This window comes from Marmota marmota, unplaced genomic scaffold, assembly GCF_001458135.2.
Source record: "Marmota marmota marmota unplaced genomic scaffold, marMar, whole genome shotgun sequence".
NCBI lineage: Eukaryota > Metazoa > Chordata > Mammalia > Rodentia > Sciuridae > Marmota > Marmota marmota.
In genome coordinates, this window is record NW_025999900.1 from 10,588,413 (window position 1) to 10,606,461 (window position 18,049).

The 18,049-nt window shown below is 36.1% G+C and overlaps 1 protein-coding gene across 7 annotated transcripts in view; it reads left to right on the top strand.

Moving 5' to 3' along the window:
* Nin (ninein) overlaps positions 1-17,582 on the top strand; it is a 103,053-nt gene extending 85,471 nt beyond the window's left edge. For 5 of the 7 annotated variants that reach the window (XM_048798606.1, XM_048798605.1, XM_015490867.2 and 2 more), the window contains 5 exons: positions 817-966; positions 2,823-2,924; positions 7,127-7,324; positions 10,876-10,989; positions 13,553-17,582. In XM_048798606.1, coding sequence (XP_048654563.1) covers positions 817-966; positions 2,823-2,924; positions 7,127-7,324; positions 10,876-10,989; positions 13,553-13,762 — 774 coding nt within the window. In that variant the 3' untranslated portion in view covers positions 13,763-17,582. Of the gene's footprint in view, positions 1-816; positions 967-2,822; positions 2,925-5,873; positions 5,935-7,126; positions 7,325-8,857; positions 9,381-10,875; positions 10,990-13,552 lie in introns of those variants that run through there. The other 2 variants (XM_015490874.2, XM_048798607.1) reach the window with 2 other exon arrangements.
* The last annotated feature ends 467 nt before the right edge of the window (positions 17,583-18,049 follow it).

Sequence of the window (18,049 nt, forward strand, 5' to 3'; positions counted from 1 at the left end):
GACTAGGACTGCTATGTCTGTGATCTTGATAATCACATCACAATTTGACTCTTGGAGTCTTGATAGATCCCTTCTACCTTGTCCGATACTTACAATGTTGGGTTTATAGACCCAGCCAGATTTACCTAGAAAGGATCATTGGAAATCCATAAAAGTAAGCTTCAACAATTGGCAAGCTAAGCCAGGTGCGATGGCGCATGCCTGTGATCCCAGCCTGTCAGGAGGCTGAGGCCAAAGGATCACAAGTTCAAAGCCAGCCTCAGCAACTTAGTGAGGCCCTAAGCAACTTAGCAAGACCCTGACTCTAAATAAAATATTTAAAAAGGGTTAGGGATGTGGCTCAGTGATTAAACACCCCTAGCTTCAATCCCTGGTACCAAAAAAATTGGCAAGCTAGACTGAAAAATATTTTTTATTGCTCTCATTTTTGGTTTCTGATATGTGGTCAAGTTTGCTATCTTGCCTAGCTAGACTGATCTCCAACTCCTAGGCTCAAATGATTTCCCACCTCAGACTCCCTAAAGCTAGGAATACAGGCACCCTGCTAAGAAAAGACTTTTAATGACACAGAACCCAAGTACTGAATTAAAACTTTACTTGCACGTTTATTTTTTTTAATATTTTTTAGTTGTTGATGGACCTTTATTTTATTCATTTATTGTTATGAGGTGCTGAGAATTGAATCCAGACCTCACACATGCTAGGCAAGCACTTTACCACTGAGCCACAACCCCAGCCCCATATGTTTATTTTTTATTTTTTTCTGGCTACATGATTACATAACCATTTTTTCCTCTTAACATTTGTTTTTGCTAGGTTCGTCAGTTGGAATCCAACCTTCTTCCCTCCAAGCACCAAAAACATCTAAACCCATCAGGTACTGTGAAACCCACAGAGCAAGAAAAGTTGAACTTAAAGAGAGAATGTGATCAGTTTCAGAAAGAACAATCTCCTACTAATAAGAAGGTGAGTTTGGGGAGGTATACACTATGTGTATACCTGGGTTATTTCTTTTTCTTTTTAATTTTTCTTTTAGTTGTAGATGAACAAAATGACTTTATTTTATTTATTTATTTTTATGTGGTGCTGAGGATCGAACCCAGTGCCTCACACCTGCTAAGTGAGCCCTCTACTGCTGAGCCACAACCCCAGCCCAAATGTGGCAGCTGATTTCTTCTTGAGGTGATAATAAGAGACACACGGCACCAAAAGACCAAGAGAGAAGCTATACTGCCTTTCATAACATAATCTTGGAAGTGGCATACCATCACTTTTGCTGTTGTCTGTACATACCCAGATTAGTCGTGATGTGGTCTGAGAGAAGTCTACATGACAGATTCAGACTGTGAGGTGGGAACCATTGGGTGCCATCTTGGAGGCTGGCTACCACATGGACAAACTTTTGTAGCCCAGCTCCAGTTGCTTTCTATACTTTTCTCATGGAGTTAAGGTTCTAGATCATGTTATTCTCATGATTTCTGTTGTTACTTGTTTTTCTTTTCCTAAACTTAAACTCAGTTTTCTCTAATATCCTCCTCTTCTTAAAAACCATTTAAGGGGTTGGTGTTGTGGCTCAGTGGTAAAGTGCTTACCTAGCACATGTGAGGCACTGGGTTCAAACCTCAGCACCACATAAAAATAAATGAATAAAATAAAGGTATATTTAAAAAAAAAAAAAAAGAGCCAATGGAACAGATGCCTATTTTTTAAAAAATTTGCTTAAAATTATGGGAAGAATGAGCAATATTTTGTTATATTCATATTTTTTTTACTTGTGAAAGTATAACCATTTGTAGTAAGAAAATTGGTATGCTAAGTTGAAATATCAGTTGAAATTACAGTTACTTTTAAGTAAAGTTGTCAGAAAAAGAGTAGGTTTCATCTATAATCTCACCAAGTGAAAAGTCTTAAGATGGGTTTTAAAATAACAATGAATATTAAATGGACCTAGAAATGTTAGCTGCTGTCCTTGGCTCTTTTTAATAGAAGCAAAAATCATCTAGAATAGTGTCATGTTTTCTACTTAGCAATCCTCTGAATCCCAGTGTCCTGTAGCTTATTAGATTCTATTGTAATAAAGAGAATTCCAAAAGTGGATACCCATAAAATCTTCTAATTTCATCTTTAAAATCAAAAAAGGAGTTATATAAACCAAAATTTATATACTCTCAAAACAGTGATTTCCCCATTGCAGATCTATAGTAGAGGATCAGTAAATCAACTGAGTTAAAATCAGCATTTTTTTATTAATGAAATATACTGGGAAATATCAGTATAGGGATCCTGGTAAGGATAATTACTACCTAATAAACATTTTCTTTTTGTGACATGTACTAGTAACTGTGCGCACACACACATACAGTGTGGGTTTGGGGTTATAGAATAAAACATTTCTTACAGTGGATGACACAGAGGTTAAAAGTCAACTGCCTTAAAGAATCTGTTACATGCAAGAAGTAATGATTAAACGTACATTACTGGTGCTACAATTGTAGCTCAGTGGTAGTGCACATGCCTAGCATGTGTGAGGCACCGGGTTTAATCTCGGCATCACATAAAAATAAATAAATAAATGAAAGTATTGTGCCCATCTACAACTAAAAATATATTTTTTAAGATATCTACATTACTTAAATTTTAGTTTAACCCAGATGACTTAAATATCAGCATTGAACTGAATTGCATTGTTGTTTTTCTTTGCTGAATTATCTTGATTTTCTTCCAAGAATCAAGATTTCTAACTAATACAAATTTACCAAAATGAAATAGAGCGATTCATGTTTGTTTATTTTCTCTTATTAAAGAATTTTATTTTTTAACAGGTTAATCAGGTGAATTCCCTTGAACGAGAATTAGAAACAATTGATTTGGAAAACGAAGGCCTGAAAAAGAAACAAGTGAAACTGGATGAGCAGCTACTGGAGGTAAGTTTTTAAGCAAATGTCCTTAACTATGAAGAATATTTTAATCCATGAATGAGCCATTTGTTGGAAGAAACTAGACCTGACATTGAATTCCTGTCCTGAAAATCTGAGTATACTTCCAAGCTGCATTCTTTGATCTATCTTAGCAAGTTTAATAGACATTTTTGCTTAATTACATGATCAGGTAATTCCATACTGCTTTTCAGAAGAGGAAATAATATCCTAAAATGCCAAGACCTGTACCTCAACAAATTCAGTGGCAGGAACTTCTACCTGATATTGGCCAAGGGGCCTAGAGCTCTCAACATAGGTGTGTATTTAACAGTGTCCTGATACTCCTGTATTTCACTAACAACCTCTTCAGTTAGGAAATCTATCCAGGGAATCTGAGAGCATTTGCATTTTTAAGTTCATTTTCAAGAACTGCCATTGTAGGACTGGGGGTGTAGCTCAGTGACAGAGCACTTTCCTAGTATGTGCAAGGCCCTAGGTTCACTCCCAAGCCCTGGGGGCGGGGGGAAGAATTGCCTTTGTTCATTACTGCACTTATACCACAGCAGTGCCTTTTGGGAGGTACATCTGATAAATGTAAAAATGTTTGGAAAACTTGTCAGCTTGGACATTGAATTCCAGTCAGTTTACCTTGCGATACTACTGAATACCATTGAAGATTAGAAAACAACTTATATACAAGCCCTCCTTAATAAGTAAAACTTAATAAGTAAAACTGAGATATTTTGCATTGGGTAGATAAAAGTATTTTAATTACTTCAACATTTAGTTAACTGTAAATTTTATATAAGGTAGAGAAGTATGCATAGAAAATATCTTTTATGCTCTTAAAAATTGTATAGAAATATTTTTAAGCCAGAATAATGAGACAGAAGAGATATTTAAATATTTTTTATAAGGCTGAATACATGCTAGCTGACTTTAAAAATTAATGCTTAATTTTATAATGTGGGAAATAAGGGCAAACATATCACATTGACATTTAAATGACCACGGAGGTTTCTGGCAATTTTATGTTCTCCGATTTATTCACTAATAGGGAGATTAGTGAAATTATAAATAATGAAACCCAAACCATGTTTTCTGACAGCATATAATAAATGCACTCAGAATCTTGAGTTGCAGGCTACACTTAGATGTAGGTATTTTTTTCTGACAAGATAATTATATATTCCAATGAATAAGATATCTGAAGCTAAGCCCAATGTGTCTGGTAATTAACTCAGAAGTAACAGGGTATACTTACTATGGTGATTACACCTTTGGATGTTTTCCAAATGCTCTGCCAAGAGGCTGATTCTCCGCCTGTTCCCCAAGCCTGGGAAGCCCCCTTATCTCTCAGTCCCACTTTATATTATTAGCCATCATAAGAAATTTCCTATCATTTTTTCCCTTGATCAGTAGTAAATATTTGCTAATAAATAAGGAAAATTGAGTATTCTTGGCACTGGAACTGAATAAGGAAAAAGCATGAATGTTCTATTCAAACACTAAAGAGAACATTTCGTACACTCTTCTAATGAAACTTCCATTAGGAAATAAGAACTGTTAACTCTAGATTTATACAGATTGGATTTTTTAACAATTCTGTTGAGCTATAAATTCACATATGGTGTTCACATGTTTAAAGTAAACAGTTAAATGGTTTGGGGTATATTACCTTATTAATTTTTTAAACTGTGGTAAATATGTACATAACATAAAATTTGCTGTTTTAACCAATTTTAAGTTTAAAATTCAATGGCATTAATTACATTCACAATGTTATACAACCATTTCCAAAACCTTTTTATCACTCTAACCAGAATAACCATTAAGCGTTAACCATTCCCACTTCTGGCCTTATAAATTGGATTATTAGAGTACAGTATTTATACATTAAGCGAGTTTGGAGATGTGCCATGGCTTTCACATCATCTTTTTTTTTTAAGCTTACCTGAGGGATCTGTGTAGTCCTTCCTCTCTGGCAGAGATTCTCACCTGGTGAGGTTAGGGGTGGTGAGCAGACAGAGATGTGTCTACATCAGAGATACATCTGTGGTTTCAGGGAATTTGAGCAAAGCTTTCTAGGCAGTTCTGATCTGATCTGATGTACAAGTTCCCTTGAGGGGAAGTCTCTCTTCCTCTCTATATATAAGTTGGGAAGTCTCTGATGTAATCCAATACATATCCTACTCCAGTGTAATGAAAGTGTGCAAATTACCAGAGTAGGAGATTCTAGACTAATTCTAGTCAAATTAGGGCTAGAATTTGACTTCCACTCCAGGGATTTAACTAGATGAGGCAGCATTCAATAAACAATTCAGTTTGAACATTGAAAGAAGAAGAGGGAGGTGGTACAGACCATCTCAGCAGTTCTCAAGTGTGCTATACGCCACTGTAAGAGCCAACAAGTTAGACAGTGGAACAAAATGTTTTAGTTTAAATTCTAGGGCTGGAGTGGTGGCTCAGTGGTAAAGTGCCTGCCTAGCATGTGCAAGGCACTAGGTTCGATTCTCAGCACCACATATAAATAAATAAAATATAGTTCCATTGACAACTAAAAAAAATATTTAATAAATAAATTCTGCATCTCCAGTGGCAAGGGTTTTAACATCAGATCCATTCCATACTAGACCTGGAATTTTTTAAATAATTATAGTGGGATGAATACCCCATGGTCTCTCTCTCCTCTCTCTCTCTCACACACACAAAATCAACCAAATTATAACAATGAGGATGCAGTTGCAAAAGTAAAGCTATTAAGACATTTTAATGTTTATTAAATTTATGTATAGAAAAATGTAAATGTTAGCTCTTCATATGCTCTTATTCATGAATATAACATAACCAAATGATACTGTTCCTTCTCTTTTATAACTCTTACTTTTCTTCCTCTTTTTCTAACTCCTGTGATTTTCTTTTGTTTGTTTTTGTCTATGGCTAACCTGTATCTAGAACTCAGTGGTTGGAAGTGGCAGAGAAGGGTGCAGTGCTCTGCCTGAGATAGTGTGTGAAGGTAGAACATTCTCTTTCAATGAATTTTCATAGCATGGGGCCATCTCATTAAACTCTTTGTTCTTGTAATCATTTCTGATGACTATACCAGTGAATAAATACTTCTGGTAAGAGCCAGTATTCATTTTTATTTTGTTTTAACTCTAGAATACGTTTCTGCATTTACATTAGGATTTTCATCAGTACTAAAAGCATTATATGAAGAAAATTATCCCACGGGTATAAAATCATGGGATCATAGTTCTCCATATTTTTTATTCACAAAAATAAAGTGGTAGCTTTTCTGAATCAACTAGAAGTATTTCAAAATGGGTAATGGTGCACCTCAGAAATTTAAAGAAATGGATAGTGGCTCTGAAGTTTCATCATAGCATTTAATTGTGTTTGAGTTTTAGAAGTTCTTTTTCCCCCACTCAAGCCTGGAGGTGCTTCTTCTCATGCTGTTGCATGCCTTCCCTTGAACCCTGTGTCTGTTGCGTGTGTTGACAGATGTGAGGTGGCGTGCTCCATTGGCCAAAATGCAGTCTCCCCCTTTTTCTTTCCCTAAATTTTATTCTCATGTTGACATACCATTTCCTCATTGTCTTGTCCTCCAGTTCCCAGATGTTCTAGGATATGGCCTTATACCCCAGAATTGCCTGTCTTGTGCTATTAAAGGGTTTCACTATCTATTGACAAACCAATGATGGGTTAAAATAATTTTAAGTTCAGGAAAAGATTCTTTAAAAATTTGTTTACTTGGGTTTGGAAAATAAGAATCTTTACGAATGGTAAGTAAAGTAGCACAAGCCTAAAACATAATCACTTACTCCCCTTATTTCCCTAGTCTAACTTCAGTTTTTTTTTTTTTAAAGGAGGGTTATCAAACATTCTAGCATAAGAAAAAATGAGATGGAATTCAGATATACTATATATTGTGCCCCAGACTCCCACAGTCACTCAAGATGAGGAAGTGCTGTTTTTTAAAGTCTAATAATCTTGAGAAAGCCTGCTCTTGATTATATTATGTCCTAAGCAAAATGGCTCTTCTCATTTACATCTCTCTTGGGCTCATGTGCTGTCCTGTTTCCAAGCTATGGGTGGGTGTGGGGCCATTAGCAAATTTATAGGCTTCACTATTGCTTGACACATTCAGGGGCAGCTCTGTGACAGAAGGCACTGCTGCTGACTAGGCTTTTGCCCTTGTCCTTCAGATGCAGCACCTGAGGTCCACTGTGATGCTTAGCTCATCCCCTCACTGGGATCTGCAGCTGCTCCAGCAGCAAGCCTGTTCGATGGTGCCCAGGGAGCACTTTCTGCAGCTTCAACACCAGCTACTACAGGCAGAAAGGAGAAATGAGCACCTACAGGAGGAACTTGACAACAGGACCTCCGAAACCAACACACCACAGGTATGAAGCGTTCTTTTCCTCTAGTAGTAAATTCAGATTGCCTAATTAATTTTACTTTTATTTGAAAGTTCAAATAAAACCAATTCAAATGTGGGGACAACAAACCTAAATCTACTCTTAGAGAGTGACAACTTCCCTGTATCACAAATCCAGAGTTCTGCAGTGCTGGTTTTTGTTTTGTTTTTGCAGCACTACTTTCCAGCTCTTCACTTCTAAGATGTTCTGGGTCTCCTTTGCACACTTGTAATAGAAGACAAAGCATCAGAATCACTTGAGCATAGTGTACAATTGGCCATCATTCTCATCTCATGTCAAAAATACTACAAAATGCAAGTGCAGCTCTAGGATTTACATTAGGAACAAAACATCCTTAACTGCACCAGACGGGTGGGGCCCACCAACATCCATGGAATTTACAGGTGGAGTGTTTCACAATTAAGGTAGAAGAAAGTGTAGTTGGTGACATATTTCTTAGTGGATATGATCATTAAGCTCAATTGTTTTATAATCTAGTGTGAAAAATGATTTTTAGGAAAATAAAGATCTTCCCATTGGCTTTGAATTAGCCTTATTCTGGGTCACTACCAAATACCATCTTATATTACCTAAGTTTTCAAACAGTTATTTCTCTTTGGTGCTTCATTCATAATCATCCTTTTTCAGAAGTTTCATAACTCTTTGGTCTTGCCCATGTAGTTAATTCATAATTAGGAATAAAAAGAACAAATACTTTTTTGTGGAATTCTAAATTCCTTCTGCTTTAGATGCACTTCTGTTTCTATACACCTTACCTCTCCAACAACGTTTGATAAGGAATTTCCCAACTCTTTCTTTTTCTTTTTTTTTTTTAAGAGAGAGAGAATTTTTTTAATATTTATTTTTTAGTTTTCGGTGGACACAACATCTTTTGTTTGTATGTGGTGTTGAGGATCGAACCCGGGCCGCACGCATGCCAGGCGAGCACGCTACCGCTTGAGCCACATCCCCAGCCCCCCCAACTCTTTCTTAATCCCTTCAGAGTAGCTTGGCAAAGTTACGTGAGCACTGTAATTATCCATAGGAACAGTTGTTTTTCTCTACTACTAGTATATATCTGGGCTTTGTTAGTTTTTTTTTTTTTTTTTTTTTTTTNCACCCACCCACCCGTATTTAAGAATTAAAAACATCCTTTTACTCCATTTGCTTCAGGATTAGACCAAAACTTAAAATTTTCATACAAAAAAAAAAAAGACAAACCCAGCCAGAGCAAAGGGTGCTTACTCGGACTAGATCACCACTTCAGACTCTCCCATTTCTGATTGCCCAGCTGACACTAATTCTAAGAATACAAAATATTATTGGAATCTGCACGTTGTCTGTGTGGAGTGATGTAATGTCTTCTGCCTTTGTGTTGCTTTGCTTGCGTGTGTAATGTAGTGTAGTGTTAATGTGTGTGCTTTGAAAAATTGCATCATAAATGTGTGAATTTAGACTCCCTAAAAATACATAATCTTGACATCAGGGTGAAGTATACCACTTGCCTTCTTTCTCTAGGCCTTGCTACCGGAGCAGCGAGCAGTGCATGCAGATTCCTACAGAAGGATTGGGCACCTGTGAAAACTGGGCTGCTATTGATGGCATTTGTTACTATGGCAGACTCTCAAATGCACACACCCACACACACACATAAACCACACTAACAGAGGCATAAGCTGAGACATGACATAAGTGCTCTTTAAAATTATTCTATTATGATTTTTACTATTAAGCCTTTGCAGTATTATTTATTTATGTAGAAATGACAGATCTTGTGAATCAAATTCACAAATTTCTGCTTGTTACAAATCATTTTATTTATACCATTTAAAGAGTGTGGATTTAAGATTCTTGAAAGGATGTATTCTATATATTTTCTCATTACATAAGTTGTAATTATTTTTAACAAAAGGTTCTACTTTTATATATGGAATTTGAAGAGAATCAGGGTTATTTATACTGTTTTGTATAAGATGTATAATACTTTTTGCCAGAAAAAAAGGAAAATTTTGATGAAACAATAAAATAAATTTTAAATATATGCCTGCCTTTGTTTTTCCTCTTTTCCCCCACTCTTTTGCTGTACTCTGTATACTTTGAATTTTCTGTAACTGTGGTTTTATATTTTGATTTTTTTATGCAAGTGGAAATCAAACATTTTTATTTGTATTTGAACTTTAAAAAGCCATATGTCTTTTAAAATAAATAGAACTTTTTAAAAGTTGTTGTTAGGCCTAGATGTTCAAGGCCCAATTTATTGAAATTCAGTTTTTTGCATTAGACTTTTGCCTCCTACAACTTTTATCTTCAAATTAGTCACATGAGTTAATTATTTCTTTTATAATTAAATGCTAATTATTTAATATCCAAGCAAACTTTGGCTTTAACACATTTGGTCATTCTGAGTACTTTTTAAAGTATGCCTTTTTAAGAATATTTAAGAGCAGCCAGTGTGTGGCGTGGCACACCCTTGTAATCCCAGCAACTGGCTGAAGCAGGAGGTGGAAAGTTCAAGGACAACCTGGGCAATTTAGGGAGGTCCTGTCTCAAAAGAAAATATAAAGGGTTGGGGATGTAGCTCAGTGGTACAGCACCCCTAGGTTCAATCCCCAATACTTTAAAAAATAATTTTTAAAAAAAGGAATATTTAAGTTCCATCAGCCATTAACACCTGAACTACAAGATTTGAAGCACCTTTTGAAATGTGAACTTCCTTCTCTGGAAATTTTGAGGGGTTGGAGGCCAGCTGAGGAGAGGGACAATCAGTCAGACTCTAATCTCTGTTTACATCACTCTGCTTCCAGAAACCCACACACCTAGCCCTGTTGTGTGAGGAGAGGGAGAAAGTTAGGGCCCCTTCCTGCCCAGTGGCTTTATCTAGGAGTTGTCTGTGGAGAGAGGCTTCTTAATTTTCAATTTACTCTGATGATAAATCCATCCTCCAATCCAGATGTTTGCTTCACATTGACAAGTCAACAGATGACTAGAAAAACTGGCAGGAAGATATGATTACTATGAAGAAAAAACCCTAACACCCTCAAAAAAGTAATCAGTTATTTCTGAAGAAAAACAGACGTGTGTTGCAAGCTGAATGGAAACATTAAGCAACCCTGAATAAACTCAGTGTTTGTTTTGTTGTCGAGAGACCCACAGTATTATAAATACCCAAATCAGGATGGGAGTTGATCACCCTCTTTTAATTTACTTTGGATACCCATTTTACTATATATGAAGTGCACACAGATATTCAACTATGGGTTTTAAGAATTTTTCTTTTTATCAGGGGACAATGGTATACCACAGGTAAGATTCTTTGTTTTCTCTTTGATTCTTTCTCTGATAGGACTACTTTTCTGACATGTGCAATCAATGCAGTGCTCAGAACTCCCCCATTTCATCAGAAATCCATCCTTCCTGTTTAAAAGGCAAAACATTGGCTGTACTTCCTCTAGGCATCTTGTGGGGAGAATAAACAACTAGTGCTTTAGATGTAGCATGATTTTCAAATGATGATATACTTTTTTTCTTCCCTTCAGGGAAGCCAGGAACAGCTGGTAACTGTCATGGAGGAACGAATGATAGAAGTTGAACAGAAACTGAAACTGGTGAAAAGGCTTCTTCAAGAGAAAGTGAATCAGCTCAAAGAACAAGTGAGCCTCCCCAGACACATCTTCCACCCACCCCACATTCCAGTTTTAACATTCCTTTCTTGCCATTAACTTGCTAACTTGTGTTGTCTAATAAAGGCAAATTCTATAGATGTCTAGAAGAACTTAGGATTCACTCACCCTCACATGCCCACAAAAGGTAAATTCTATATTCTATATTTTTCCAAAACTCTTCTAGGTATATGTTTGTCCACCCCAAGTTTAAAAAATAAATATCTGCTAACAGTGGTTAACATGGATCTGAAGCATTCCTGATGAGGTTCAGTGGCTCAAAATGAATACTTAACAGATCTTTTTCTGTCCAACATAAGCAATATGCCATTTAAACAAAACAGAAAAATGATATTGGTGGATAATGACTGGAGAGTTAGCTTTCCTGTTTCCAACAGCTATGGCAAGCTCAAAAAGTATCTCATTGCCCTAAAAGGATGTGCCTTGTATAAAGTCTGGACCCCAAATGCCAGACCACTAAGAAGCCTTATCCTTTCCACCTGCTGGTGGCAGAAGTGACTTCAGTGGTTAGAGGTTAGTTGTGCATCTTCCAAAGAGCTACACAAGGAGGCAAGGAGGGAGCTAGGAACTCGTGGCAAACGCCTATAATCCCAGCAGCTTGGGAGGCTGAGGCAGGAGGATCACGAGTTCAAAGCCAACCTCAGTAGAAGCGAGGCACTTAGCAACTCAATGAGACCCTGTCTCTAAATAAAATACAAAATGGGGCTGGGGATGTGGTTCAGTGGTCGAGTGCCCCTGAGTTCAATCCCCAAAATTCCTCCCCAAGAAAAAAAGCTATGCAAAGAGAACCACCTCCTAGGAAAGTATTATCAGCTTCTCTGGAAACCAGGATTGAGACAGACTGGGGCAGGGGAAATTGCCCAACTTGTTTTTCTAGATAAATAAAACCTGAGAATGATAACCCCAAGAGAGGGTCTGGAAATAGGTGTAGACAGGAATGTTCCTTGCCCTATATCTTAATGAACAGAGGAGAAAGAGAAAGTCCTATCAGTGAGCATTTTCCCATTCAATCCTTTTAAGTACTCATTTGTTCAACACATAGTTACTTTGGGCCATGTCCTATATGGGGCATTAGAGATGCAGCAGTGAACAAAATTACATCCCTGCCCATATAGAAGGTGAATTCTATCACACCTACAAGGTACCAAGCATTCCATCAAATGATAGGTTCAAAAATATATAAAATAGGGTCAGCCCTGTTTCAATAGATGGCACACAAGAGAAGAGACACTTGATAAAACCCAGAGATTTAAAGAAAGCTTCCTGAAGGTCTCTTAAATCAAATCTTGAGGGTTGAGTGAGATTTGAACAAGTGAATAACTGTGGGAAGGGCATTCTAGGCTATGAGAGCATCATGAAGTTAGGTCACCATGTGGGGTGTGGATATCTATAGATACATGGATATTGCCAGTTCCTACTGTCCTGGGAGAAAAGACGGGAAAGGACAGAAAGAGAGGGCCTTGCATGGTATCCCAAAAGGGAATTTTATTCTGTAGGTCATGAGGAACCATTGTATTGTTTCCTAAGTGAAAGAAGGGAGGGAAAAAGGAAAGAAGACAGGTGGTATTTCAAAAGAGAGTAGGTTCTAAAATGCTAGTATGTTATACCTGCCAGTCATCTAAATTATCATTGACCTTTGAAATGCTAATAATTTAGCCACTTTGTAGTTGGTCTTTATTCCCTTAAACATTTATTCTTTAAGATGCCCTGCTTGAAATTGGGAGTCGAGTGAAGAGTTAACATGGGAAAGGAGATTGAAGATATTAAAGGAGCAAGAATAAAAGTATTCCATGTCTGCTAAAAAGTTTTCCCACGCCAACCTAGATGATATGTTCTAACCATAAGGATTAGTATATACCTTCTAGGCAAGGCCCCATGCAAAAAGGGAGAAGCTGACGAAAAACAACTGCTCACATCTCATCTCTTTGTTGTAATTTGTGAGCTCGTTTTTTAAATGAATAATAGGTTGTAGTTACGAATGGAAAGCTTCAGGCTCTACTGTTAAGAATGGAGTTTAATACAATTCACTCCTTACACCTCAAAAATTAAAGTTACAAAAATATTTGTGATGTTTTAAAAAAATAAAGGAATACATCTAGTTTATTTAGGTGGGAAATAAAGTCTTTCATTTTGGAGCCTTCAAACAGCAATCTATTCTTTCTGTTAGTAACTTCTGGGCTGGGGATGTGGCTCAAGTGGTAGTGCGCTCGCCTGGCATGCGTGCGGCCCGGGTTCGATCCCCAGCACCACATACAAACAAAGATGTTGTGTCCGCCGAAAACTAAAAAATAAATATTAAAATTCTTAAAAAAAAATATTAGTAACTTCTACAAACATGCAAAGAGCTTGGAAAAGGTGGGTTTGTTCTTGTTTCCCTGATGCTGAATCTGATGTTAAAGCTGTACTGTAAAAGATAAGAATGTAACTGGTAGGCATGATTTGCCTTTATAATGCATCTATCCTGATATCTTTCCTTAAATTTAAAAGATTAATTACAGAAATGGAGTCACAGTGTTTCTGGTTCTGTTTCTAGCTCTGCAAGAATACTAAAGCCGATGCAATGGTGAAGGATTTGTATGTTGAAAATGCCCAGTTGCTGAAAGCTCTGGAAATGACCGAACAGCGACAGAAAACAGCAGAGAAGAAAAATTACCTCCTAGAAGAGAAGATTGCCAGCCTCAGTAATATAGTCAGGAACCTGACACCAGCACCATTGACTTCTATGCCTCCCTTGAGGTCATAGCCACACCAAAGGATGCACTCATTTTTGTGCACTTTACTGAAAGAGAAGGAACATTTCAGTAGTATCTCTTAACCCTGTTTAAAAAAAAAAAAAAAAAAAAAAACTTTCAATGGCTTAAAATTAAGCCAACCTAAATTTTGGAGTCTATTCATTGTAACAATTTGACTGTTAAAATTTAACACTTACAAATAATTTATTTTTTAAGTATTCTAGTAGGTACCAAGAAAATTAATATATGAAAACAATTTAAGAAACTTTAAATCCCAGTTTTCAATGTGTTTTTAAAGCACCATTGTATGCCAATATGTATACATATAAATTCCATATATTTAAGTTTGAGACCTTACTAAAATGGTTATTAGGGACTTTATTTAAAAACAAATTTAGGTATTGCACATTTAAATACTGAAAAATCATTCTGCTTTTAATAGTTTTGGTTCTTTGATAGGAGGGCTGGGCTCAGTAATTGAGACCAGAAAAACCCAAGTCCATAGAGCTCTACCTTCTTCCACTTACTATTACTACTCTTGCTATGTGAGAGGTTTAGAACTGATTTACTCAACTGCACTCTTAACTAATGATGAAGCTTTACTTTTCTTTAAACAGTCTTTTTCTTCCTCCTCTTAGAAGTTTCATTTGGTCCCTCATTTTCTAAAAAATGGATAAAGCCACATTCTTAAAGCATTTGAACTGTAGGAAAAGCACTGAACAAACCACTTTGGACTACACACTCACTCTTGGAGAAGGGATATGCGGTCCATGTGAGTTTTCCTATCTCAAAAGTCTTGGAGGTCATGGACTTATCTGTGAGGTTGCCTCAAGAACTCAGGGAACATTTCTTTAAACTGTCTTCCTGAACTACTGCCAGGCCTCTCTAAGAATTTGAGATGTATAAACCATGTGACCTTATTTATTTGTCTTATATATTTCCAGCCATAGGGTTTTCATGTACATTTTAGTGCATTTAAGTGTTTGAAAAAGGCCTTGATTTTAGAGTTAAAAACTTTTTCCAACTTATAGGAGAGTTGTTATTGTTTGTTAAATATAGGTCAAAATTGTCCATGCTTCTTACTCTGCTATACCTCAAATCTGATCCTAAGAATTCCTTACTGTGGTAAGTATTGGCATGCCATCTGAAGCAAAGGAATGTCATCAGGACTTCCCATTCTTTCTCAAGATCAGGAATCATGGAACAGTAAACATTTTAAACTGGATAACACCCCCACCACCTCCAGTTTAATTCTTTGCTTCTAACCTACTTCCTCCAGTGGATGGCGGAAGACTTACAAGGTGCAGAATACTACCAAAGCTCATCACAGCCACCTACTTGTCTTCATGGGAGAGTAATGAGATCAGAAATTTTTACTTTGATCTATTTCAGGAGGTTCTTTCTATTTATAAAGAGTATAACAGAAATCAAACACTGCTTTATAGGCAGAAACACAAGATAAAGCCAGCTACCTAAGAAGTCATATAATGCCAGAAAATCAATCTCAACAAAATAATTTCCATCAAGGAACTTCAGAGATCCTAACAGGCTAACCACTTGTCAGTCCAGGAGTCCTCACTACCAGGCCCTTGAAAAGGCACTGCTACTCACGGGACTAGAGTCCACACTGGTGAAGCAGAACTTTCAGGATTTGCATAGCTCTTATTGGAAAGCTCTGATTTCCCCCTGGAAAAAGAATTTTAATCCTTCCCTATAATATGCTTCCAAACATTTGCCATCTACTATCATGCCTTCCCTAAATCTTTTCTGTCCTGTGCAGATATTCTCAGCAAACTCAAGTACTTGTATGGCACTAGCTTTAACAGAAAACTTTTCACTTAAAACTGTGGTTTGGCCTAGGCTGAGGTCAACAATAAACTAAGCATCTGTAGTGTGTTTATGTGACATGCTTCAAGTTACCCAAGGAACCACTGGAACCAGACACCACGCATATTTCTCAGTCAACTTAGCATGTGGTCACATTTGTATTTTTTATTTTTATTTTTTACATTATGAAAAGTGTAGGTTAATTTGTTTCCTATGAATTTGTATTATGTGTATATAAAATGTTGTATGATTAATGTAAATATGGCTTTGGGGAAAGTTTTAGACTGCACATAGAATCCCTTTATCCAAAATACAAATACAAAATAATACTTAATCCAAAATCAGATGCAAGTAAATTTAGCCACATATCGGAACTTAATTTCCTGCTTTTCCACTACAAAATTGGAAAAAAGATGAATATAAGAAACATCAGGGATACCTTAAATTTATACATTTTTGTGACAGTTTATTTTTGAGAAAGTTTAGAGTGGGAGTTTTAAGAGATCATTTATGATATAACTTAGAGTTTAAACAGAATTTCAAAGAGATTAAATGTAAACTTCAAATTATGTTTAGCTTTTGTTTACAGATTTGTTGTTGTTGTTATTTGGAACTTGGGATTTAAGCCAGGGGGCACTTCACTACTCAGCTAATGCACAGCTTTTTTTATTTTTAGAAGAGTCTCACTGAGTTGCTTAGGGTCTTGCTAAGTTACTGAGGCTGGCCTCAAACGTGTGATCCTCCTTGCCTCTCAAGCCATTACAGATGTTACCAACTGTGCCCATCTGCTTTTAGACTTCTTAATGGCACTCTTCATAATCACAAGTTATGTATTTTATAGGCATTCAGCTGCTTTTTTATTAAAAGCACTGGTTTTTAAACTTTATTTTTATCTAAGTACAGTTATTTAAAATAGTCTTACAAGACTAGATCTTCATTTTAAAGAAAAATCAAGTTTACCTTGGGGATAATACATTACATAAGAAAAGGAAACTGTGGGTAGTAAAGCCTTTATTATCCTATTTTGCTTTCTTCTGCTATTTAAAAGTTTGAATCCAAGCTCAGATCTATGAAGGAAGAAAAGTGGAGGAGAGGGGTAGAACCAACCACAGCATTTTGTTTTATTTATTTTTCTAAGACTCTTACTAAATCTAGGCTTTGAAAGTTGTTTTAAATATGAATCCATCCCTTAAGTATCAGTGTACTATTGATATATTCATCAGTGCATTTTACATAAATAGATCATGAAATAATAGGCTTTTGAGGCATAGAAAGAGATCTTACGGGTCTAGTATTTTAATAATGCACCAGTACCTAGAACAGGTATTGTTTTGAGGGGAAAAATTTTAATGAAATGAATAAGGTTTTGTGACAGATTTAGGCTTTTTAACACATGGAAAATGAATTTGTGATTTCTCTTTTTATTTTGTTAAATGAAGAAAAGGAAACATTCAGCTATTGTCAACATCTTTGAAGGTATTCCAAATCAAGGCAAGTCTAAGTGCTTTGCAATACTGTAATATTAAGCAAGTCATGTTTTGAATGGATTACCTGTAATGAATGATTCATTTGAATAATGTAATTATATAAGTAATGCCCAAACAAAGTCAAAGCCTAACAACCAAAGTACTCATGTTTAAAATATATTCATTATATCTTGTTTGGACCTCTTTAAACATCTCAGCACTGTAAAACAATTTTGGTTTTATGGCATAATTTTTTATGAATAACTATTCAACAAGTCAAAGCTTTTTGTTTCTCAACGTTTTTAAATGATACAAATTCGATTTATTCTCATTGAGGAGACACACTATCACAGCATGGTTTAAGAAAATACTGGTTTTGTAAAAGAAAACCTGAATTCATCTAAAATCCATAGAACTTTCTTCCAATAAAGATGAGTGTATGTGTTTATATCAGCTTTGTATATTTCATCTTAGCCATTCTATCCTAGAAAGATTTTAATGTGAGCTTAAAATGTAAATAAATAATTTTACAAATATACTTCTTGTTTTATATCTACCCTGAACTTTTATAAACAGTTTTAATGTGTTTATCCTTGGTCTTGAGCAAGAACGCATCAAAATATCACACTAAACACTTTCTACAAATGCCAAAATTCAGGCCCTGCTCCAGATGTGCTAAACTAGAATCTTTGTTTTAATGTGATCCCCAAGTGATGTGTTTGTGATTTAGAGCATTGGGATTCTGTTACTGTCCAAGAAGAGATGGCAGTTTGGGGTCCCTCACAATGTGGTAGTGTATATTCCCCAGAAGAATTCTGACTTGACCTCAGGCCAGGGCCTACTTGGGATTTCGGATGTTTCAGAGGTGGCTTTATTTCACTTTTCCATCATTATGGGTGGATGGTTTGGACTTTGTTAATTTGGCTGCTCATGAGTGATGAGATAGATTTAATTATAGATACAAAAGTTAACCTGAGGTGCTGAGAGCCACGGCCGAGTCTGTAT